This window comes from Vigna unguiculata, chromosome 3 (assembly GCF_004118075.2).
Source record: "Vigna unguiculata cultivar IT97K-499-35 chromosome 3, ASM411807v1, whole genome shotgun sequence".
In the NCBI taxonomy this organism is placed as follows: Eukaryota; Viridiplantae; Streptophyta; class Magnoliopsida; order Fabales; family Fabaceae; genus Vigna; species Vigna unguiculata.
Genome location: NC_040281.1, coordinates 5982064 through 6008474, shown reverse-complemented (window position 1 = coordinate 6008474; position 26411 = coordinate 5982064). Strand labels below are relative to the sequence as shown.

At 33.0% G+C, this 26411-nt stretch overlaps 3 protein-coding genes across 4 annotated transcripts; 2 read left to right on the top strand and 1 right to left on the bottom strand.

Annotated features, from left to right (window-relative positions):
- Nucleotides 1-320: 320 nt before the first annotated feature.
- LOC114178603 (MICOS complex subunit MIC60) lies at nucleotides 321-8845 on the bottom strand. 2 transcript variants are annotated; one of them, XM_028064608.1, is made up of 12 exons: nucleotides 8611-8845; nucleotides 8395-8458; nucleotides 4496-5194; nucleotides 4219-4359; nucleotides 3975-4127; nucleotides 3783-3860; nucleotides 3184-3276; nucleotides 2773-2892; nucleotides 1805-1882; nucleotides 1479-1658; nucleotides 1030-1131; nucleotides 321-861 (listed from the first exon to the last, which is right to left on the bottom strand). In XM_028064608.1, exons 1-12 carry the CDS (start codon nucleotides 8619-8621, stop codon nucleotides 628-630), a joined length of 1953 nt encoding a protein of 650 aa, XP_027920409.1. In that variant the 5' UTR covers nucleotides 8622-8845; the 3' UTR covers nucleotides 321-627. The 2 variants fall into 2 exon arrangements, with proteins under 2 accessions (XP_027920409.1, XP_027920410.1); XM_028064609.1 differs by having other exon boundaries at nucleotides 4496-5191.
- Nucleotides 8846-13245: 4400 nt separating this feature from the next.
- On the top strand, nucleotides 13246-18708 carry LOC114176476 (ribosome biogenesis protein TSR3 homolog). The gene is made up of 10 exons (XM_028061524.1): nucleotides 13246-13483; nucleotides 13577-13605; nucleotides 13679-13749; nucleotides 14224-14289; nucleotides 14419-14459; nucleotides 14741-14877; nucleotides 15129-15219; nucleotides 15609-15680; nucleotides 17428-17540; nucleotides 18365-18708. The coding sequence occupies exons 1-10, from the start codon at nucleotides 13413-13415 to the stop codon at nucleotides 18484-18486; spliced, it is 813 nt and encodes a 270-aa protein (XP_027917325.1). The 5' UTR covers nucleotides 13246-13412; the 3' UTR covers nucleotides 18487-18708.
- A 2259-nt stretch (nucleotides 18709-20967) lies between these two features.
- On the top strand, nucleotides 20968-26087 carry LOC114178496 (regulation of nuclear pre-mRNA domain-containing protein 1A). Its single transcript, XM_028064433.1, has 8 exons — nucleotides 20968-21177; nucleotides 21398-21480; nucleotides 22990-23237; nucleotides 23482-23637; nucleotides 23776-23932; nucleotides 24007-24149; nucleotides 24326-24361; nucleotides 25117-26087. The coding sequence occupies exons 2-8, from the start codon at nucleotides 21408-21410 to the stop codon at nucleotides 25825-25827; spliced, it is 1524 nt and encodes a 507-aa protein (XP_027920234.1). The 5' UTR covers nucleotides 20968-21177; nucleotides 21398-21407; the 3' UTR covers nucleotides 25828-26087.
- Nucleotides 26088-26411: the final 324 nt, after the last annotated feature.

Genomic DNA, 26411 nt, shown 5'->3' with positions numbered 1-26411 from the left:
TCACGTTGACATCTCTAACCACCATGTTTAGCATCCATAATCATAAAAGCATGTTTGTATACTAACTTTTGTTAGCATCGTGAAGTTATCAACTGGATTGAACAAAACATGTGTATATTGCTAAAAAATATTATAGTATGATACTTTCATTACTATATTAATTACAATAACTAAATAATAACCAGAAAGGTTCGTGTGTAAAAACCTATTGATCGAACGAGAAATAAGAGTATCAGAAGCGACATTTGTCTCCGAACTGGTAAAACTCATGACAGGACCAAGAAAATATGATCAGTCAACACAAAAAAGAAAAACTATTCTTTGAATTGAACTGAAAGCCCCTGGTATATTATTGAGATCTCAAAAGGTTGCAATGCAACGTTTTTGTTGTTTTGAGGAAAATAAAAGGCAAAATTATACAGAGCCTGATATCAGTTGAGTCAAAACTCCAAAGCCATTGGAGTTGCATAGAAATCACAGAATCAACGAATTTCAGCTGCTTTGAAAGAAAAACGTTAATTGTTATCCTTGTTGGTCACTAATTCCGTTGGCATAATCCGCCAAAGATAATCTGTGCAACCTTAGGTGTTGAATCAAAATGGTTTTGTAAATATTCAAAATTGAGAATCATGTATGGCTAAGGGAACTGGCATAGGACTGAAGAAGTAGCACAGCTTGCTCAGAAATGGCCCTGTTTCTTGCTTGCCTCGCCCAACCTGCAACAATTTCTGCAGCTTCTGTGCCTCGCACACTTTCTTCTAGACAATCTGCTGCTTCAGCAAGTTTTCCTTCGGCCAAATAACTCTCTACTTTATTGATGACAGATTCAATTCCGTCACCCGATTGGTCGTCTTCCCTAACCTGAGGATCGTCCAAAGTCAGACATAGGATGAGGTCAATAGAAGAGAGAATGGGAGGAGTTAGGGCAAGGGGAAGAAATAAACAAAGTTAATATAAATACGTGTATTGTGCCTAAATAGAGACCTATTTTCAAATCAATAAGAGCATATTGGTCAGTTATTCACATACCTTCAACCAGGATGCTACATGTGCCAAAGAATGTGCCAGTATACCTCCCCCTCCCGGTGGGAAAAAGCTGAAGTGTCGCACACTATCTTTTAAGGCCTCAAACTGCAATAGAATATGCACAAATGCAAAATCTTTATGATGGAAATCCAGAAGTAAATTATTCATTCTAGAATTGATGCAGTTACATAATATCAGAAATTGCTTCATTAGATTAATACTAATTGTTTTGTATAAATTCGTCACTGTGGAAGGTTAATATGATAGGAGCATTACAGAATGTCAAAAACATAACCAATGCGATTGATCAGTAATGGAAATTAAGGAAATCAAATGAAAGTTTTACGGGGTCAAAGTAACAACATTTTGCAGAAGAAACTTGCCAATTTTATCTTATATAGAACAAACAAATAATCCAAAACTCCATGCAAAGTTAACAACAGACGGCGTACCTTCTGCTTTAACTGCAGTTGCGTGTCTGTGCCATTATTTCGTGTTTCTTCAGGAAGGGATGTTAGCACCAAATCCAAAACTGAATCTTTATCTATGCCTCCAAGATTAGCCTGCAAAGATGCTATTTCTCTTTCAATTGGCAATCCTTTAGATAGTGCATCTTCCAATGCAAGTGCTCTCTGCAGGATCCAAGCACAAAAAAAGAAACTGGTAAGCAGGGCTGGAAAAATCAATAAAATAATATAAACCCATATTTTGTCACTAAGCCCTTTGAACGAAAGATGGATAAAAACAGCATAAAGAAACAGGTAAATAGAAACATTACCAAAGCAAAATTTTGTGTAGCATGACTTTGACGGGCTTCTTCAGATCTAGCATAAAATGCCATGCATAGGGCATTTATCTACAGAAATGGAAGGAATTTTTTTTGTAATCAAGTTAAATTGTAACTCCGACTGAAATAAAGTCAACAAGTTTGTCAATTAATAAATATTTCAAGTCAAGCCTTGCTAGCTAAAACATGGAGTCAATTAATAATAGTTTACCCAGTGTGTTGTCCTTATCAACATGAATGTTCCTTGATCAATTCTTAGAAGGTTAAGGTTGCATAACCAAACGATTTTCCCCATAATTTCAAGAAAACCATGCTGTACTTGTCTAACAACACATAGATGAAAAGAAAATAATGGTGTCAACTGACAAAACAAATATCCACCACAATCACATCTACTTACTATAGCTGTATGGCTCATCCTTTGATGGAGCAACAGAGGTCCGTAGACAAAAAGTATTTGAAATGAAATTCACTTATATACATTTCACATTTCTGTTCAAGGTCATGTGCAGCTGTACTGAAAGCTCTCCGCAAATAATTTGAAAACATTTTGCTTTGGATGTACAGAAAGGTCTCGCGGAATCATAAAAGACTCAAACAAATAGTTATAATTGAGTTAATTTGTCTCTATTCAGAAACTTGCTGATGACTAGAATGCAGTTGCTACTAAGAAGAGTTATAATTGATTATAATCTGATAAAAATTGCTGGAGACAGCTAAAAAAATAATTAGATTAGACATTGTTTTTGCATGCCATGAGTTAATTTCCAAAACCTTTGTTAAAAGGTCTTAGTATAATAGCTATAGAAATTTTCTATACTCGTATAAAACTATTCTGGCTATTTTATTCTTCTAGATGACACCTATCCAAATTATACCCTTTTCTATAAATTAAATGAAATCAAGATATGAAAATTTAAAAGTGATCTACACATGCTTGATTTTAGCAGAAATCTCACATTAACTTCTGCTTCAGCCATTTTTTCAATTTGGGCTGCCTTCTCATTTGCTATGGCTGCATTTAACTCTGTCTTTGCTAATTCCTGAACTTGTTTCAACTTCAATTCAGCTTCAATATCCTGCCATCAAAGATATACATTATTTTAACAAATACTCCTTCCTTCCCATAATAGTATCATGTAAGAAGAAAAAAAGAAGTCCCAAAATACACGTCACTTTAGTTTTGTATGTGATATTTTCACTTATACTCCTAGTATCTATTTATTACTTTTTCATTAATGTCCAAAAAACTGGGGTGACACTTATTATGGATAGAGGAGTATTATATAATAACGGATAAGAGTAACAGCAGCCATGCAGAGAAAATGAGAAAACAGTATTTTAAAACCAACAAAAAACTAAATATGTACCTTTTGTTTAAGTTCTGTCTTCAATTTCTCTTCCATCTTTTCTTGAAGTGACTTGATGGCAAGGGCTGCTTTTGCTCTCTCTCTTTTTAGCTCCTGAAAAGTATTAAAAGGAAAAGAAAAAAAGGAGGAAAGATAGACTTAATAACTTAATGGAATTGGATTCTGTTAGTCTGGAGAGGAATTGTCAAGGAAAGGTAAACAACACATAAAAGAAATTATTCAACTTGATCAGACTTCAAATTGAATTCTGATTACAAAACAAGCTTCACAATTATATAGTAGTATAGCTTCAATTTTAGTATGAACTATTTTGCTGAATCAAGAGTAAGTAATTATGATTGAGTTAAATTTATAAACTGAACAACAAAACCATCAGCCAGCCATCGCCGCTTATACAGGAATTATTCTCTATTTTAATAACAGAATCAATCTCTCTACAAGTCTTTCTTACTCATGTTATTCCAACCCAATTATTCAAGACAAAAGTCAACCTGGCTCAAGGTCTTTATACCAAGACAATTATTTGACACAAAAACCAACAACAAAAAATATGTTAAATTGAATACAAATTAAAAAGAGAATGCCAAAAGGCTTTTTACCTTGTCCAACATTGCAGCCTCCTCAGCGAGCATAAGTTCCATGGCAGCTGCATCTTTCAACTGCTTTTCATATTTTTCCTAATTAAACAAAGATTCCAAAGCTGATCAATAAAACAAAATGCTACAAATAGTAAACACACTTGTAAGAATTTAGAGAATGAGTTACAAAGAATAGTATGTCATAGGCCAAACCTTCAACAATTTCCTCTCTTCATTAAAAACATGTGCATCTAAGTCCGCCTGTCTTTTCTCAGCAGCATGAATGGCTTGCAAGAAATCAAAAACCAGTTTCCCATCCTTAGACACATAACCACCTCTCAACTCATCCATTGCACCACTAAGTGCCTAGTGTTTCAACATGTTAGACTTCAAGTATGTTTAAGATCATAAATAAATGGACCACAAAAAAATAAATAATAATAAGACTCTGAAATACCTCTTCTCCTTCAGGGAAATGGTTATTTTCACTAAAGCCATGACTATATATATAGGCTGCAGGGTTTCTTTCTGACTTATTCCTCAAGTGATACTCCTCAAGGAGGGTGGGTTGTTGCTCTATATATTTGCCTCGTGCTTTCTGTAATGGATAAAAAGAAATAAATGTTAAAATCTATTTTAGAAATAAAAAATTAACAGGCAAAAAAATCCTTGGTTAATGGTAGGGAACCATGATATTAAACTATTATATCAAGCTTATACCAACTCATAAGTACCTCTTTTTTCTCCTCTGATTGTTGTATTTCTGGTTGCACTGATGGAATATTTTCTGTCCCATTTTTATTTGGAACTGAACTGATCTGCGCAGATGTGAATGTATTTTGAACTCCCTTTTCTGGTATTGTGGTATTGTCTGCCTCAATGCTTTTTATTCCAATAATCCCATCAGATTGCACAACAGATTCTTTACTTGGATCATCAGATGTTATACTGCTTTGAGGATGTTCAGGCAATTTTTTTTCTTTTGGAGCAGCAATACCATCTTCGGCAATATTAAATTTGTCTTGCACAGGACTCAGCTTATCCACTTGATCTTCTATTACAGCTTCTGGCTGTGAAAAATGGGTATCAATTTTCTCCTCTGCAAGCTGTACAGTGGGATTTTCATTGTTTAATTTCTCATCAGGTGAAATTAACTGGTCCGTTGAATGTTGTACAGTCTTCAATTCTTCAATGGTTGCATTGACATGAGCTTCCTGTGGAACACTATGATGGTCTCTCTTAAGATAGTCATCCAAATAACCAGTTTGATACGCTGCCAGAAAAGCAGCACCTAAAGCTACACTTCCAATGAAAAACTTTGACAGAGACCCACTAGACTCAGGTGGCTTGCCCGGAGACCCAGAGGCTGAGGCACCACCTGCTTTTGATGTACTTGAGAAATTCCTTTGTGAAGATAGATGTAAAGGTATCTGCTGAATTATGTAATAAAGAAAACAAGGTAATCGTTAAACTCTAGGAAAGAGAGAAACATTGAACTAAAACCATTCTATTGTTGATATATTAACAATCAATATTCAGTGGCATAGATTGTTGTTTGTTATAGAATCAATTTGAATGTAATCCAAATTGGAAATAAGGACTACTAAATCAACAACCTAAGCAGTTTTTAGTACATATATAATACAATAAATTGTTCCTTTATAGCAAGAAGAATGTATTTACTTCCACTACACCTTCTTGTCATACATATCTATAATTAAATTAACACAATAGCAATAGCAACCGGTAAAAATAGCACCAATTTTACAATACATTGGTATATGAATTCATAGATAATTGTGCTATAAAAATGTCAACAAAGCTTCATCCCAGTAAGTGGGGTTGGCTAAATGGATTAAATGGTGGAATAATAAGGTCAAGAGACAAACCACTGGTCTCTAAATATTTCTTAACTGTTTCGCCTACAATTATTCTCGATCCTCCCTTGCCTTTAGTAGATTAAGCAGTCCCCATACAATCTACTACTCTAATTGGGGATTCTACTGATCTTTTCACACAAATCCTAATTACCTAAAGCGAGATTCTACTATTCTTTCAACAAAACGTGCCCTATCTTTCTTTCATGCATTTGTTCCAAAGTTTACTTTGTCTACTTATGTAATATGTCCACTCAACCATTGTAACGTTCTCGTCTGTACTAATTAAGTTCATTCTCTTGTTGATATTTCATCAACCAACATTCAGTGCTGCAGATTGTAGTTACGGAATTATTACTACAAGTTAGTTCAAATCAAACTGAACGTATGATATAAAAATAAAGATACTAAATATCCAGACAGCTCAGATTTTTCATTTGAGGGCATAATGCTTCTACTCGTGATTCAACATAGCAACAGGGGCATACATGCAGGCAAAAGTGACAATCCCATTAAAATGCCAAAAAGTACTCTTCCTGCTTAAAATATCCTAAGATCCTCAAGGTTATTTTGCTATTTGAACTAAACAATTCTTTCTATGGTAACTACAAAAGTACTACATTTTCCAGGTAATATACTCTTCCTACTTTGCACGTAGCACAACTATTAACTATCTACATTTGAGCATACAACCTCTGAAATCCAACCACCTATTGAGTACTTTACCCCAAGCAAAACAATCCTATATCCATCCTATGCATCAGTTAGTAGCCAGAGGTCCCATCACCATTATAGTTTTGTTTTTAATTTGTAAACACTTCCAATAGATTGTTGGATATACATATATCTGTATCTTTTTTTATGTAGAGAGAAATATCCATAAAAATGATCATGAGTGAATATGGAGCAAAATCTAATAGAAAACAAACCAATTGTGTGTGCACTATATGGAAAATGTAGAAGAAAAGAATAAAAAAATTTGTAGCCAGGAGAATATGAAGTGCAATGCATGATTGAAACCTATTGTAGTAAGTATCGTACGATTCACGATACGATACGGGTGCTTGGTGACACGAATCGCATGTTGTATCGTTTATGTTCATGAATCATGTTCGATACGATACGATACAAGCCTGAATCGTACGAATCGCGATTCGAAACACGATATGGGTTAAAATTGGTTTCTGAATTGGGTCAGGTCGACCCACCCATTTGAAACCCTAATTTTTTTCCCTTTTGTATTTTCGCGCGCTAATTCAGGTCATCTCCTTCACGTTGCCTATTCCCTTCGTCTCTCTCTTCTCTCCTTTCTCATTCCTTCCTTCATTTCTATCTGCGTTTGAGCGTCGCGGTCATGTGGTAGTCGTGTCGTGGTCGCGCAGTAGTCGCACGGTGGTGGCGCGGTAGTTGAGCAGTGGTGACGCAGTGGTGTTCGCGCTTTTGGTGGTGCCTGTGTCGTGGTGCGGTGTCCTCTGTTTTGTGTATGTTCTGTGTAGGGAGGTTTCTCATGTTTCGGGGTCTGTTTTTGGGCTTCAAACATGAGTAAATCAAACACAAAACGAGAAGTTAATATTACATGGAATTATTGTGATAGTGTTCCACCAAACAAATTACAAGTGAAGTGTAAGTTTTGTTCTCATACTTGTTGGGGTGGCATAGCAAGGATGAAACAACATCTTGCTGGGACAAAGAAAGATGTCATTCCTTGCTGGGACATCTTGATGAAGCAACTTATTTTTTGGATTGCTATAATGTAGATTTTTTGTAGAAGCATATAGCCATAGTTAAAGGAAACTTATCCAGCAACCACATTGTTTTTTGAAGGCTATGTTGCTGAAATTGTGAAATAATGTGGTATATACACATGTATACAATCACTCTATTTCACTGTGAGGTTATTTTGTTCTTAATTGTCTCTTTGCACATTTATATATCTTATATATTTAAGTATATGTTACATTTTTATAATGTTTAAAAATGTTTATGAATCGTACGATTCACGATTCAAAATTTAGGCTCTCTGATACACGATACGATTCATGATTCAATTATAGAATATAATGAACACTCTGTCAATGCTTTGTCACTCTTGAAAAGTCTAACCTAGTGAGTAACAAAAACATTGGTCTCTATATAGCTCGAAAAAAGCCATATTCAGCGGCAAATAGCTTCAAACATCAGTTTTCTCCAACCAAGGAGGGTCGTCCATGCAGCAGCAAAAATTAGGATTAACCTTGAGACTTGTAAACTTATTTATTTAATACTATGTTTTCCATCATATATACATTTTGGTCATCTTGGTAATTTTTGGGGCTTCAGTTTCTTAATTTGTTTCTGTTACTTGAGGCCTCTATGATCTTTGCCCACTAATGGTAGGCTATTTAGTTTGGGTTCAACTTTAGGACTACGTAATTCCCAAGTCTTACCTAGCTCTTAAAGTTTATTTTGGCCTTCAGCTTTGTGTTTGTTCATGTGACACAACCACAAGTGAGGTCGCTAGATTAATCTTCTTCTTACTTTCAACCTTACTATCCTTTTTCTAATTTCCCATTATACACATAAAGATCTGAATCCAAAGTTAGATAGCCCCCAATGTACGCCTTTCTGTATACCAGATGCATTTGGAATGAATGGCAGATAACAAAATGGTCGAAAAGTAAGAAGCAAAAAAATATGCTTTTGAAAATAATAAAACATATGGGTAACCATAAAGACCATATTCCATCAACTGCATTGAAAATAAAATGTAGAAGAACCTGATAAACAAAACGTCTGGGGTTCGTTCTTAGAGCTGGGCGAGAATATATTTGCAAAATGGACCTAAGAATTGAAGTCACAGAAAAACAAAAAGAGCGGTCAGAAAAATCAAATCATTGGAATGAAAAAAACACGATTTAGCAGGAACCCAGAGATGGAAAATAAAAGAGGAAAAAATCGCGTTGGTTCATATAGGATAGTCGTAAGGTACCCACCTGCGCAACATGGCAGTAGGAAAAAGGTGAAATTGAGAGTGAAGAAGTTGAATGGATCCAGTGAGTGAGAGTGTGGAGGGAACGTTTCCGCAAGAGTGGTGCAACTCACGCTTAATTTGGCTACACAGATGAACGCATCAATTTTTCAGGTATGTTCTGTTCTGTGATTTTGATAATTTTCTGCGTTCAGAAACGATGATACGACATATGACCCGTTTGTTTTAACTCCGACCCCAAAATTTGACCCGAAACCAAATTAACTCAATTTATTAATGGAAAATGGTTGTTGATTATTAATAATAGTTAATAATACTAGCAGAATACAGACATTGTCATAGTGTTTATCTTTTTTGCATTTTTAACTTTAAAGGTAGAATTGAAATAAAATGAGGACATAGCATGAAAATAAAAATGCCATGAGGACGTTAAAGGTTTTAATTAAACAATAAGAGGTACAATAACATGTTTTTATACATTTCAGCTATTTAATCTTAATATTTAAGCGAATACCTTAACGATATCACTAATCTATGCAAATATGTAGAGTTTTTGTTTATGTTATGATAAATATCACATGGGGTACTCACATCTTGTACATTAATTGTTACAAGTGGTATTTAATAGTATTGAAACAGTAACTATATGATATTCTTTACTAGTGGTATTTAATAATAGTATTAAAACATACAAACTCTTTGAGTCTAAATTGTACCTTAAAAAACAATAAAATTTATTATGTTTGAAAAATAAACTTTAAATATGTTTGAAGTTTCGAAAATTTTTAGTTGAGTCACTGGTAAATTTCTTTTGTGGTCTATTGAATACTCAACAAAATTATTTTTGAAATTTTCTGTTAATTAATTAATGTAAATGTTGAGTGGTTAACGTGATTATTATTTTGCCATGTCATAATATTACATGTCATTTTTTTATTTAATTGTTTTAAAAAATTATAATTTATATTTTTATGATTTTATAATTGTATAAATTAATAAGGTGAATTGATAACCACCTGACAATCACATCACCTAATTACTTAAAAAAGTTAACAATAATACTCAATTAAAAATAAATTAAATATATTAAGTACTCAATATAGTACAAAATGTTAGTACAGACTCTATTGAAAATCTCACATCTATCAAGGATTTAACATGTAATTAAAAAAAATGTATTTATTGTTCTTTACAAATAATTAAACTTTTATTTATTTTAATAGGAAAATCTTATCAATATTTAAAATAAGTGATTATTTTAAAACATGCTTTTTAAAATATTTGCATTATACACTTACTTGGTCCATGAGTCTTTGGCATTAGCGACCAAGTGTACTATATGTTTTACATGACTTATTAATTTCTCAACACGAGTTTCCAAATGTACCACATGTTTTTGTGTTTCTATATGTCTTTTGGCATGAGTGATCATCCTTGAGTGCTTTCTTGATCTTTCAACCTCACCCTCTCTACATTAGCCCATGTTTGATTCTATACTAGGTAATTGGGAGAGAAGACATATGACCAAGCAAAGAATAAAGATAAACACAATATAAATTATGATTAATTCATACTTAGATTTCCCTTAGTTGCATAAACAGTACCAAACTCAATAAGAAATAATATAAATAAGCAAGTCCTTCAAGATAAATTGACTTTTTAAATACTATAATTATTCGTCTAAATATGAGCATAACTAAACATCGACTTGAAAGTTTAGATATTTTTGTAAATACATTGTTTAAGAGTGACTATAAAAAATGACATATCAATGAGGTGAAAGATCTTGAACACTAACGATCTTACATGGTTTGTCTAGTCTTGTAAAAACAATATTTATTTTATATTTAAACAAACCCTTTATATGAAATTTTTACATAAGATTGATTTATAACAATTAGACATTCTTTTATAAACAAATAATGTTAGTAATATATTTTATAAAGAAAATTACCTTAATTTATTATCATTAATTGAGTTTTTCTCTTAATATTATATATATATATATATATATATATATATATTTCTAAAACTCATTTCTCTATGGTATTTAACTAATAACAAATTGATATTGCATAATTACTCTGTGTTTCTCGTCCCTGGATATTAATCCAAATGTATTATTATCAATGTTTTAGAGATAATTATTCATCATCTAGTAGAATTATGTGATCAAGTACGTCATACACAAATGCACTGGATGTCATGTGACATTGAACTTAGTTTGCAAGGATAATTCATGTTTGTATTTGAAAAAAACAAGCAAATAAGAATAGACTTCTATACAAAAGTTAAGTGAAAGCAATAATTGTAACAATGTACAAAGTAGAGATGACAATATGGTCACTCCGACTTGTTTAGGTCGACTTGCACTTGACTTGTTCCGCGGGTTGAAAATTCTTACCCGTTCCGCATAAATGCAGATTTGTGGGCTAGCGGGCCTGCCTGCCTTTTTTTTAATAAAAAAATCTTATGATAAATCTTTCAATGATCACTAAATTGGGAAACTTTAACAAGTTCACAAAATTAAACAAAGACTTTGGGAGGTTGAATGATAAATTGATATTTAAACATTTTCATCATATTCATATTTGTAATTTGACATACACCATGTATTATTCAAATTTTAACACATTCAAAATACATAATACTTGTCATTTTTAATCATACAAGAATTTGAAACGTTATTCATGCAGAAGTTTAGAAGGGAAGTACCTGATATACACAAGTACAACTTTTTTTTTTTGTGTAGGTTGCGGGCTTCTATAAGTCAGACGCATGCATGTTGGGCTCCTGCAGACCAACGGACTCAATGTCGTGGTCTATCCCACATTTTTTTGGTAGACATGTGAATCGACCTGCCAGACTAGACCATATTTCTACTCTTATAGGTTTCATATTAGTAACTATTAAAAACTTAACAAAGTTTAAAGTTATAAGAGAAATTACACATGTAGTAGTATTTTTTTTTTTTTTTTTATCGTGCTCCCGTTACTATTAACATTAACCAAGTTAAAGTAAATATATGACACAAATGATTTAATGTTCAATTAATATTTTTCTCAACCTTGTTTTTATATAATTTTATTATTATCAAGTTTAAATATATTCAATAATTATGTATAGTTTAAGAATTAATATTAAAAATAATTTAAATATATACTTTTTCTTTTTTCTTTTTAAAATGTCTTTTAAATAAAAATAAACGGGTGATAAGATTTTTGGAAACTTAAAAACGACTTCGGTGACTAAGAATTAACCTTTTAAAACTTTTAAGAAACTATTTAAAATTTTAATAAAGGTTTAATTATTTTTTTCTCAATTATTTCGTTTAAAAATATCAAATATCAAATTGGTGATTTAATTTCTTTAAACATTAATTTGATTATAGTATTTGAAAAATTAATATAATTTGGTTAATTTAGTTAAATTTCTTAAAAAAAATCAAAATTTTTTCATCAAAATTAATTTTAATATTTTAACTGGTATAATTTTAATGAAAAATTCTCGATCTATTTAAATAAATTTATTGAAAATAATCAAATTGTATCAATTTTTTAAAAATTATAATTAAATTAAGATTAACAAAAAGTAAATAAATAATTTGATATTTAAAAAAAAGTAATCAAAATTTAAAAAAATGCAAATTAGTTCTAGATCTTATATTTCTCTCAATATGCATTATTTGCCTGGTATCAATAAGTTTGAAAAGAGGCTCACACATGTCTTCATTTTCTTCAACATTTTTTCTTTGCAATTATGTAAACACCTTTAATATAAACCACAAAACTAACATTAACACAACTAAAAGATAAAAAATAAAGAAAATAATAATATAATACAAAAATAATATTTTTTCTTAAAGAAAACTTTGTCACTAAGAAAGAACATTTTAATCCTAAAAGTTACATTTTCATACCAATCCTTACCATAAAAAAATAATAATAAATAAATATCTTAAATTAAATTATACTTCTTAATATGATGACATAACTTGTTTATATTTAATGAACAACTAACTATGTGAATAATATGAAGCAATTTGATTGGTATAATTCCATTTAATAGATTTGTTTATCTATTTTATAATCACAAAAATAGCTATTATCGTAATGTCCCATAATTTTAGAAAACAAAAACCATAGTTTACACATATATTCAAATAAATAACAGTGCTTTTACATTACGAATACTAGCGTAACACAGGCGCTATCGCGCATGTGTATATGTATTTTTTAAATATATATATATATATATATATATATATAAATTATATTTATTAAAAATAAAGTGAAATATATCAGAACAAATAAAAGAATAACCATTGATAAATAAAAAAGAAGAGAAAAAGTAGAAACATCTGATTTTATAAAAAGTTTGTAAAAATAAAGGTCAATTTTTAAAAATTTAATAAATTATTATATTTAAAGGGTAAAATCGGTATTTTGAAAAGTGAACACAAAAAGGAGAATCCCCTTTATATATTGTTATAAATATTTTAAATATTAAACTATTTTCAAATGAATTATTTATTTACAGAAATAATAAAAAATTTCAACCCTAAATAAAAATATCAATATTTAATATCACACGCGATCCCTTAAATCATGAATTAACATATTTTACCCTTCGTTATACATTCATCAACATTGATAATTTTCACCCTAAAGTGAATAATTTGTTTGAGAGCACCACCCCAAAACAAGAACATATATTAACCTAAACACCAAAACAAGAGCAGCGATCAGTGTCACGAGCAAAATACGCTGCGTGTGACAAATTTCCGGTTCGCGTTCTTCAGCAGAAATGGGGAATAACAGACAAAGGAGATTCAGAACTCATCGCGGTCAATCAAGTCGACACCAACAACTCTTAGTGTAAGTTCTTTCCCATTGCATGTGATTCCTTCTTTTTTTTTTTATTCCGATTTACGCGCTTTTTGCTTATTCATTCACTTAACTCTGCTTCAGAGAGGACGATTGTCAAAGCTCTTTGCCAGGTACTTCCCGATTCCATCTTTTTTTTTAAACATAGCATGGTTTGTGTTCGCCGCTTGATATTTTCTGTAACAGTTGAAAATGCTGAGGGTGAGGAAGAGGAGGAGGAGGAGCTCAAGGAACCCAAAATAAAGCTTGCAATGTGGGTATGCATATAACCGTTTTAGTAATTTTAATTTAGCTGAGATTATTAGCTTTTCATTATTAGTTTATTTTTCTAGGTAAGAACAGGACAATGGCTACTGCATGGTTTTTATTGTGCTAAATATTTTATTTTTATTTTTTTTGTAAACACAAATGTAAATTAATGATTGTTTGAAGGATGGCATTGCCTTGGTGCACATTCCAGGGCGATACTGTTACACTGATGATTTTATGCTTACATTTTATGATAACTAATAAGTTGACATTTTGAAATAAGTTTAGAAATATTTTTATTGATTTCTGTGCTGCCTCATAGTTCTGAACGCTAGAAATTATTTTGGTAATGTTCCTTCAATTTTGTTTAGTATTGCTATACTACTATATATGTCGTCACTGCGTTCTAATCTTATATTCATACGCCATGTAATGTATCTTTGAATTTTGAATGTAATTGGTTTTTTGTTATGTTGACTCAGGATTTTGGGCAATGCGATGCCAAAAGGTGCACTGGTCGCAAGCTTTCAAGACTGGGCATGCTAAAGGCAAGTATCTGTTATCTTTTTTTCTTCGTTATCTGATTAGCATTTATCACATGATTAAGTGTACTCTGTTTGCATGATCTAAATATGCTCAATATGTTAGCAGTACTGATTTTAGTTGACTTTGTACAGGAGTTACGAGTGAGTAATGGTTTTGGAGGCGTTGTCTTAAGGTATCTTGTTGGAACTTTTCTTTTTTCTCACTATATCATGAAGAATGATACTTTTTGCTAGAATGTGGTTTATCATTATGTAACATGTCAACAAGTTCATGATTTTTGAATTCCTAATTCTTGAAAAAGCAAAAATTTCTCAACAAGATCAAATTGGCCTTATGGTGTCCAACTTCTAAACCAATGCATTCTCTTTTGACTGTTTAGTAGTGATATATATTGCTAGTTCCTTTGTTCTCTGATTTGTGATTACTGATTTACTGTGATTCTGTTTTTGACAGTCCTGCTGGAAATCAATGTGTCTCAAGAGAAGATTATGCTATAATCCAGAAGAAGGGTTTGGCTGTTGTGGATTGTTCATGGGCCCGCTTAGATGATGTGCCTTTTGTGAGACTACGCTGTGCTGCTCCTCGTCTCTGTAAGGACTTAACTGCTGAAAAGAATATATTCAAAATTTGTTTTCTATACTTCATATTACATGTTTACTTGTGTATACACCTTCTGAATGAAAATATCCATGCTGGAGTCGGGTACTGTTGTAGTTACCTGTGATGCTTAAAAAATCCTTCTGGTGGCATTGTATTTAGGCTTTTTTTTTTTTCATGTTTAAGGTTGCCTATATTGACATGGAATGTAATAATACTTTCTCATATTTTAATTCGATTGCAGTGCCATGGCTTGTAGCAGCAAATCCAGTAAATTATGGTCGTCCGTGTCAACTATCCTGTGTGGAGGCCTTATCTGCTGCTTTGACAATATGGTACCACGATGGCTTTGTCTCTGGCTTCTGACTAGATGATATCTTTTTTCTTTTTGCTGATGTGCTCTATAATTTTTTCACTCCACTGCCCCAAACCAAAAAAGTTAACTGAATAGTTTGGTCTTTGGAAGGGCTAATTTGCTACCATACTAGACTATCATTGCTAGAAATGTGCGGGATCATTCTATCCCAATTGTTCATTACTTGTAAAATTATGAACTTTCCAGATAAAAGACTTAGGTTAGGTGTGAACTTACTTTGCAGTTTGCAGATAAAAAATGTAACGTGCGTTATAGTTTTTTTTTTTTTAATTTGAATTAATATTTATTATTAAAGATTATCCATTTCTCTATTCTATATGGTTGAAGTTCTTTACTGTGGTCTTGCAGTGGGGAGGAAAAAACAGCAAATTTATTGCTCGGGAAGTTCAAATGGGGTCATGCATTTATGTCTCTAAATGGGTATGAATATGATCTAATTCGTTGATGTAACTTTGTTATTTATATTTTTCTCACTTCTGATACATTTGGGGTATTTATTTATCCCTGCCTGTTAAATGAACAAAGCAACAGGGCACTCTAGGCCCCTCTTGGAATTTATGATTATAAAATAGAACTTAATTTACAATGTTATCTCTTTGTCCTTTCTGATGTTTATTGGATCCTTTCAGTTGAGTGTATCACTTAAGTAAGCATGACTTGCGAATGAATACTGCTGTAAAACCTCTCTTTGTATGTAACCTTGGACAGACTGTTTTTGTAAAAATTAAGTTGGGATATCTGAGTTGTCAATTCTTTCAACAATGTAAAATGCTAGAATTGATTAGGCGTGTGTAAATAACTAGGTACTTGTTAAGAGTTTGGAGAGGAGGAAATTTAGCTCACAACTCTTACAGCTGTTAGTTAGAGGGGTTAATTTGGAATAAATAGGAGGATATGAAAAAGGGGGTTTTCTGTTTTGCATCAATTGTGAATTGTAAGGGTGATCATGAATTGGATTTTTCAAAATCCAGATCAGAACCAATAAAATAAATTGGATCTATAATTGAGATCCATTTTAGTTAGATCATCTTGATTTGGATTTTTTCAATTCAATTTAAATTGGATTAAATATAGATTAAATCCACTTTGTCAGTTAGATTAAATCATGTGCGAGATCGATCTAATAGACCTGATGTGGGATAAACCGTACTAAAGTTGATATGGTGCCTACCTAATTTAATGTTGATGTATTGGCCAAATACATACCCAACTTGACTTGGCCTGACCACACTCAACTTGATTTGAACCTGACCCAACTTTATTTTGATAGGACCCAGCTTGACTTGGGTCTGGGCCGACTTGGCTGAACCTTAGCCCAAGGCGACTTGGCTCAACCTATTCATAGGACAACTCAACTTGACATGGTTCCGAGTTGACTCAACTTGACTTGGGTCTGGGGCCTCAACCTAGGTTTGGGCCAACTTGCCTCAACTTGATCTAAGCTGACTCGACTCAACATGAGTTTGAGCAAGTTCAACTTAACCTTTTGCTTGACCTTGACTCAAACCGACTCAGCTCGACTCAAGTCCAACCAACTAGTCTCAAACTCAATTTTGGCCTCGGCCCATGCCAACTTTTCTATTCATGGGCTCGAGCGACCTGACTTGACTTAGGCACAAGCCTACTTGGCTCGACTTAGGTCCAGGCTGACTTGGCTTGACTTGGGCCCGGGTTGGCTTAACTCAACTTGGGCCTAGACCGGCTTGGCTTGACTTTGGTCCGGACCACTTGTGAAGGGATTATCTCTTGGATGGAACTATGTTCTGTGTTCTGTTCTTTTGCAATTGCAATCAAGAAATATTTTGTCTTTTTCTATTTTCTAATCTAGGTTCCTAATGATATACTAATTTGCTGTGATTATTAGGCTGCAATCCAGCATGCCATTAGCTTCTAAATTGCCTCTAATTAGTCCTTTAATTTTCTTATGATTGAATGATTGTATTCAGGCTATAATTAGGAGATCAAGTGTGTACTAACACAATTCAATTTATCTAATTGTATATAATGCTACGGTGAATTCAAGGATTTGTATGGAAATACAAATTCATTCTTATTGTTGTAAGGAAATACAATTACAAATTTTGTTTTATTTCCACATACATTACTAACACAATCGACTAATTTCTCAATTGCACGTTATTTCATAGACTATTCTGCATTAACGCAGGGAATTACTGAGGGCCTACTCCAAATGCCAAAATAGTGCTGAAATTATTTCTTTTCAAAATGCTTGGCTATCACAGGAGAGACAAGTTCCAAGAGCTCCTACTGATGGGGAAGGTATGTATTGCTTGTAAATGTAATATCTTTTTTTCAAAATGGTGGCCATAACCAAGTAATCTACAAGTGAGAGTAAACCTTGATGCATGGTATTCTTGCTGCCTGACGACCTTGTCAAGGTCATGGTGCAAGTGAAAACATTTTCTCCACCGAACTCCATAAGGCTGTATACATGTAATTCTCCATACCATATCATAGCAGGAGCCTTGTGCAGCAATTGGGTGTCTCTCATTGGGGTTCAATATTAATATATATTTTTTTCTGGGTATTCTATCTTTCCACATTGTTTGCTGCTTTAGTGCCATAGTAAGCTTGCTGGCTTGTGACCTGGTCTGCCCTTTTCGGAAACACCTTCCCTAATTCTGGGGATAACCCTGGATTCCATCACGAAGCCTTGTGCATTGGGCTATTCTTTTCCCCCTTCCTTTTGGTTGTTCTATTTAGCCTTTTACACCTATCTGTTTGAACATACTCTCTATCTAGTTTATGTATGTTCTGCAGAGAAGGTATTTCTTGATTCTGGCTCTGTTGATCCAAATGCAATAAATATAATTTTCTGAATTTGTTCTGCATGTGCATTGCATTACATCAACTTTTTAAAGGCAGATTGAGCAGAAAGCTCTTCGTCATTTGTGAACGTGTTTTTTATACTGGTTCTTGGAAAGTGATACATGAACCCTTGAATGTGCTTTTAATGCTCTTAAGAAATTTTTAGGAGCTGTTGTTTTACTGTCACGAAAGAAAAATTATGTGTGGATACATTTAATATGTTATTTGGGAATTTCATCCTAATTTGTTTTGTATTTGTGCCGTTACGTGAACAGTTGCGACACTAGAAGGTGAGGATATAAGTCAGAACTCTTCTGATTCTGAAGATGGGCTTCCACCTCTTGAAAAGAACATGAATCATTTGAGTATAGGCAACAGCGATGAAGAGAGCGAGTAGATGCATACATCTTATATCTCCTATGCTATATACTTTTCAGAAGCATGTTGCAATACTGGAAGTAATTTGAAGATATGTTCGATGCAGAAGCAGAATCTGGTAGTTGCAAAACTCTGGTTACAAAAAGAGATGTGTATTATTGTCGATGTTGTGGCGCATAGCTCCCCTAGTTCTTTATTTCTATTTTATAAGATTTAAATAAGAAAATGTGATTGAGTATCATCAGGGAATTTTATACACCCTTCTGGTTACTGTGTACGGATTTTTACTAATAATTTTGGATAGTTAAAATAATATCATATTATTTTTGCTAATAGAACAAAAATAATTAATAAATTAATATAATTGTAACTGAAAAAGCAAATTACAAAAGTAAATGATTGTCTTTTGTTCCTTCAATCTAATTCTTAGGCTCATTTTGTTCCTTCAATCTAATTCTTAGGCTCATTAGATCAGTTATCAAGAGAAAAATTTACAATAAATTAATGGCTATTTCTTTCTGCACCCTCATAATTTCTTCTTGCACCCTATACTTATTACTATCCCAAAAATACCCCTCCTTCAAGGTATATAATATGAGAGAGTGTGATGTACAGGTAGGGTTTTGGCACGGCTTCCTTGGAGAGGTGTGTGGTGATGCTTCCTTGTGGTTGCTTAGTAACATTAGCTTGAACTTCTTCACGGGTCCTTCTACAAATAAATGTTGTAGGTCTGGGCATGCCCGACTATCCTGACTCGACAGGCTAAGTCGGCCCGACAACTCGGACGGATCGAGTTAGATGACTTATATAGATCAGGCAAGCCCGACCAGACCGTGTGAGGTCAGGCCGGCACAACGACTAAATTGTGTCAGGTCAGCACGATGAGTCAGACCAGACCGAGCCGGTCTGATGACTTAAACGGGTCGGCTTGACCTGGTCTAACAACCTGAACGGGGCTTTTTTGCCCTATGGGCTTTTTGGCCCTAGTCCACGTGAGCTAGGACCTAGACCTGTGGGTTGGACATTAAGGACATAAGTTTAAAAAAATTAATTTAATTTTTTTTAAATGGATTATAGATTTTGAATTTGATGCAAATATTTAAACTGAATTTAAATCTTGATCCAAATATTTAGATATAAATTTTAAAAAAATCCAAACTAGTTTTATTGAAAAAATAGATTTGGATCGAAAATCTGATCCAATTATTTGGATCTAAAATGGATGTGTATTGGATCATTAAAAATTCAATCCATGACTACCCCTACAAGTGGTATGAAGTTGGAGAGAGATTGAATTGAACAAAATTAACGAAAAATAAGACTGAATTGAATATAAGATACGACACATGACATTAATACTAACTTGACACGTGACAATGACACTGTCATAATGTGGTACGATGTTGACTTCACATGTGGACACTTTTTTTTTAAATTAAAAATTAAAAAAAAAGTAACCATTTAACACGTGACATACATTGTTCACATTTTGTTAACGATTTAAACATTATTACTAAAAAAAACCAAATTGACAAAAAATAATAAAAATTACGATCTTTTTGAACACACACAAAAGAAATGATCACATTACACAAATTGAACGGACAAAAATAAGGATCAAAACAATGTTTAAGCCAATATAACAAGAGTTTAAATTGTAACTTTCTTCTTGGAGATGATTTAATTTAATTTATTAGTCTAATTTGTTAAAGTTATTTTTCTTATTTTCTTGATAGATTAAAATAAGTTGGTTTAGAATTATTTTGTATATATATATATTTTTAGGTTTCAATATTCTTCAAATTTTTTTGTGATAGTTCATTTAAAAAAGTCAAATCTTTTAGCATTAATAGAAGACTATATATTCAAATCTATGATAAGATATTAACATAGAGTTTCTTCAACTAAATTTATTAATTTTGTGTAATAAGATTTTTTTTTTCATTTATTTTGGTAACTTATAAAGTCAATTAGAATGGAGGACTGACCACGACTTTAAGTCCATCATTAATGTGTAAATCAACTCATTCTCACTAATTTTTTATAAGTTAACAGTAAAGTATTAAGTCAATTGTGATATTTATCTATTATTTCTTTCCTCATTATAAATTGCATTGAGGCACATTTCTATCATGTATAAAGATACATAAAAGATAAAAAATAAAAAAAGATTAAATATTTTTTTAGTGTTTGAACTTTAGTGAACATATTTGATTTTAAACTTAAAAAATTAATTGATATAATTTTTTAACTTAATTACGTTAAATTTTTACTTACGTTTCAAACATATTTTTTAAGAAATTTTTGGAATAAACTTAATTAAGTTTTTATAAATAGAATTAAATAAATAAATTTTTATTTTTAACTAAATGGACAATTTGTTTTTATTATATTTTTTTTCTTAAACTGTCATCAAGCAAAATATTTATTTCTTTTAGTTTGAAAACCGGATAAAAGGAATATTAGCAAACCTAGAAAACAAATGTTGATGACATGTGTGTGGGGATTGTAGACAAAGTGACAGAGTTTGCGGCAATTGGACAAACCAAATCCCAAACCTTAAACTTTAACTACTAGTGCTGTCCTTCATCCTCTTCTCTCCTTTTCTTCTTCTATAACATTCACAAACATCTTTCTTTCTCTTTCTTTTCTTCATACACATACCTTCTCCCCCAGAACGCAGTCGTTTTTCGCTCTTCTTCAACATCTGGTATTGCCGCTGCTTCTTCAATTTCCTATTCCCTCCTTCATTCTATGCTTTTGGTTAATTATCCTCATTTACTCCTTACTTCTCAAGTACCTTACGTCTTTCTTCCTTTATGTTTTCATTAGGTTCTAGGGTTTTAGTTTTCTAACAAGTTCTTGCATTTTTCTTTAATCAATTGGGGCTATTGGCTCTTAGGGTTTCACTCATGGAATTTCTCGCGCAGGTTTGCTGGTATGAGTAAAGTCTTCTCCGAGATACTCGCGGACAAGCTGTCCAAGCTCAATAAAACCCAGAAGTGCATTGAAAGTATCCTTCTTTTATAGAAAAAAATGTTTATTACTTTATTTTATCGAATAAATGTGCTTATTTTGTATAATTACTTCGCCGAATTGGGGCATATACTGGTGGTTATGGGTTAGAAGTGTTTCTCTCTTTTTGTATACATATATGTTGCAAGTCAGTGAAACTGATTAGTATACGAGAAATGATCTGTGGTAGAGTTTCTGCTGAGAGGAAGAATGACATTCTTGAATAGACAGCGTGATGTAGTTGAGATGCTTTGGGCTTGTTAAATTGGAAATTGGTTCCTGCATAAATAGCTTTTGGTGTAATTGAATTACCATGTTAGTTCGTAAAGGTGTCTTTAGGTTTCATGGTAATTGTGACCTGGTCAATATTTTCAGTTTATGTGGGAAGAATAAGAAAGCTATTGAATTATTACTTTTGATTAATGATTCTGTGAAGGGCATATGAATTGTTGCCCTAGATTTGTATGTTGTTGACTCTTTTTGGTGTTTGAATGGCTTGAATATCTTTCCAATGTTGTCTTTGTGAAAGTTTAAGAAAGTTATTATTGTTTTTTGGATAAGCAATGTACAAAGATAAAGTTGTCATGTGTGTAGGTAGAACTAGACTTGCTACGCAACTACAGGGAGTTTATCTGTGAAGTCACATGTTGTACTGAAAAGGAACTTTGTGGGCTATCTGTTTGAATCATGCTAAAGGTATCAGAGTAGTATGTGAACGCAGATGTGTTTGTTTCATGTGATCCATATACCAAGGAGATGAATAAATTAATGTCCATGTAAAATTGACTTTATGCTAAGGTTCTAATTCTACAAGTTTATCCGTTGTTTCTTTGGTTTATAGTAATAATAAAGTTCACTATTTTGCTTTATACATAAGTCTATTGCTTTTAGGCCCACGAAGAATTGGATCTTGAACTTTTTACTGCCATCCTTCTGTCATCTATTTTAATTTTTGTATATTTTGAGACCCTAAACCCATTATTGACCATAGCAATGTCCATCTTTAAAAGGATTTGCCTAGTGCTCTGACAGCCTAGTTTTGGAGAACTTATTTACCTCTGACATATCCATAGTTTAACTAAGCCATATGTTTTATGGATAAAAATATTGTTGTTATGGTATGTTTAAAGCTGTATTTGTAAGGGCTTCGTCAATATAAATTGAAGTGAGTTTCTGTTCTGAAATAGTATTTTTGCATTGATTTTTCTTACTTTAAAAGTGGTTTAATTTTAAAGAAAAAGGGTTCTGTTCATATGGTATAAAATATTTACATTGTTATCTAATCACAAATCACCGTATAGGTAATTTTGTTGACTTTTACAATAATTACCTTAAAAGTTAGATTAATGGTGATTTGTGATTGGATAAAGATGTAAAGTTGTTTTGCGCTCTCAGTGCAAAGCATTATACACTAAATATTACTGCCTAGTACTAAGTTGATCTTTTGAAGTGCATGGATTGATTGTTTGTGCCATATATACTCTGCTATCTTTAACTTTTTTAATAGCGTTATCACATTGGTGTATATTTCACTCGAGCGAGGCAAAGCTGGTAGTGGAAACATGGAATAAGCAATTTCAAAATTCAGAAAAGGTTCATCGAGTCCCCCTTCTGTATCTTGCAAATGATATCGTTCAGAACAGCAAATCTAAAGGAGAAGATTTTATGACTGAGTTTTTGAGCGTTCTTCCCGCAGCACTTAAGGATGTTTTTGAGAATGGTGATGATGAAGAAAAGCTTGCATCTTCTAGACTGGTAAGCTCTTTTCCAGGGTCTAAAGCAATTACAAGTGAATACAACTATTCAAATCATTCCTTAGAAATGTGGTAAAAGGGGCTTTTGGATGGTTTGAGATTTGGATATGAAGTTGTTGCAGACTTATTTCTTCATGCAAAAACTGATACCTATGGCATATAAATGTTGAGAAATGATTTGCATTCCATGATATTTGATTTCAATGTAGGCAGTTTGATCTAACTCGGTGCTTATCTTACTTTAGGTTAGTATATGGAAAGAGAGGAAAGTGTTTGAATCTCACACCAAGAACCTTTTAAATTCTATATTTGGAGAAGAAGCACCTCCACAGTTGGAATTCAACAAAAAGCGATCACGATCTGTCAGAATTGTGAAAAAGGATTCTCGTTCCATTAAAACGGTGAGATGGGAGCCTTTGTGCCTCTCCCCTCCCCAATGTTGTTGTCCGACATTTCTATTCTTTTTAAATTCTTACACCCTTCAAAACAGTTTGCAAATCTTCTTGCACAGCTAACCATATTAATTTTATGTAATCCAGAAATTGTCCATTGGAGGTACAGCAGAAAAAATAGTCTCAGCCTTCCATACAGTGCTTAATGAACATTCCAATGAAGATTTAGAGATGAGTAAATGCAAGTCAGCTGTTCAACGTGTGAGGAAGATGGAAAAAAATGTTGATATTGCATGTTCTATTGGTAAGCTATCATTATAACGAAATTAACGCATGATTTTTGGAAATACGATTCTTATACTTCCTTTTTTTTTTCAGTAAAGGACCCTAAGCGAAAAACTTTGTCTAAGGAATTAGTGGAGGAAGAAAATATTTTGAAAAAATGCATAGAAAATCTCAAAGTAGTTGAAGCAAGTAGAGCAGAACTTGTAACGCAGTTAAAGCAAGCTTTGCATGAGCAGGCAAGTATTTGTTTCTATGTGCTCCATAAGATTTTATATTTCAAGTTCAGCAGTTATTAGGTTTCTATGTGCTCCATAAGATTTTATATTTCAAGTTCAGCAGTTATTAGGTTTCATATTTGTTTGATATTTGAGCCCCAATGCTATCTTCTAATTAGTTGTGTTTTATGTATCAGGAATCCGAGCTGGAGAATGTTCGGACGCAGATTCAGGTATTTATTATTGTGATTCTTTTTATCAGAAGATTGTCCTATTTTGAGTAGTATCTTATGAGATGAAAATGTGATATACATTTTTCGTGTATCTAGGTTTTCCATTATTTAATTACCTTTCTTATGTGTCTCTTATTAGTATATATCTATAAAAGATAATTGGACCATATTTTGGTATAGTTTGTAAAATGTTCATAAATAGTGTTTTCAGTCGTAAAACATTTTAGAGAGTAAATTAGACCCTCCTTCCCCGAGGTGTACATGGTGTACGCAAACTCTACTGTTCTTTTTTAGAGCTTAAACTGTGAAGGAGAATGGGGAATTCGGTGTTATTTCTGAAAGGAATCATGTTTTTGTTCCTTATGAAGGTTTAGATTTCTGATTTTAATTTTGTTTTAGTACCTCCCTGAGACTGAAATTGATTGAAGGATCAAATATGGACAAATTTTTATAGAAGCTAAAATGAGAAATATGAAATCTTCTAAGGACAAAAAAATATTTAACCCTTTCTGAACGTAGTGAGTGTATGACATGCCTTTTAGGAATGCCTTTTAGGAACCGCAAAGGCGTTTGATGTAATAAACTGAGTTTTGAAATAGCAACAACTTAGTGCACTATCTCACAAATACGAAGTAACCTAAGTTCGTGCTGAGCATTAATATTATATGTATGCGTTTTATTATGCTTTCTTTCAGGAACTTTGATACGCTTTTGCTGCTTATGTTGCTAACTAATTTGAGTTTGATGGTATGGAGGTAGCACAAGCACAAGTAGAAGAGGCTAGCAACATGCGGAAGCGACTTGATGAAGATTCTTCATATCAAGCTTCAACTGCAACGTCTTCTGTTACTGATGTGAAAATAAAATCTGAACCGGCGACTAAAAAGTCAGCCGCAGCAATTGCAGCTGAGGTTGCTGATAAGCTAGCTGCTTCTTCATCATCTCAGTTGATCATGACTTCTGTTCTTTCTTCATTTGCAGCAGAAGAGGCAAAAAATGTTTGTCTAACTTCTGAGTCCATGTCAAAACCTGAGCAGTCAATACCTATATCAGATCCAAATGTTTTTATGTCTTCACAACAGTTAATTGCCACATCAAATCATTCATATCCACCGGTTATGGTACCTCAACCCACCTTGCAGAATCCAACCGCAACTTCACAGAGTCAATATCAATTGCTTGGTAATTCATCCTCGCACCATTATTTGCAATCGACTGGAGGGGTCATTTCTCCATATGGTTATGGTAGCGTCCCTCCTCTACCACTGGGACCACCCCCACCTCATATGGTGGGTCCAATGGTGCCTCTCACCCATCAGACAATGCAAATAAGTCAGCAGCAGCCAGCACCGATACCCCCACATCAACCAATAAAATTGACCCAGCAAGCCCCAGCACCTCCGAGTTTTCGACCTCTTCAACCGCCGGGAATGGTGTACTATGGCAATCATCAGTATTCTATATGATACCCCTGCATGCAGTAGTTGATTTTAGTCAAAATGACCTGTTTAAAACAACCAAAATCCAGAGATTATTTAATTTTTCGCCCTATGGTATGGTCGCTGGGGTTGAGATGGCAAAATACATGGAAGCCAGGGTAGCACCCTGGTCCCTGGGATGTAAAAGGAAAGTGTCACTTGTCAAGATACTAAATGCTTTAAACAAATTCGTTTTAGACTGACTGTGCAGTAAGTTCTCTTGAGCAAAGTTAGTGGTTTTTGCTCATCATATTTTGACAGAAATTTTTTGACGATATTGTATCTGTACTATATATACTTAGTTGATTGAATAATTATTGGATTATATTAGATAAAGGAAACTGAGGCAGTGTCTTTCCCATCTGCCACCTATAATTTTGTGTTTGGTTGATTGGAGCAACTGTCACAATTTTACATCCGTTAGCAATATTTCTTATGCCTCTCTCCTGTGCTGTGCTGTTCACCATGGAAGCTCAGCCAAGCATTTCATAAGGGACAGATTATCATGCACGGTAAGGTTCAATAGTATGAATCTTCATTGTGTTTGATTGTTCACTTAACAATTACAAGAA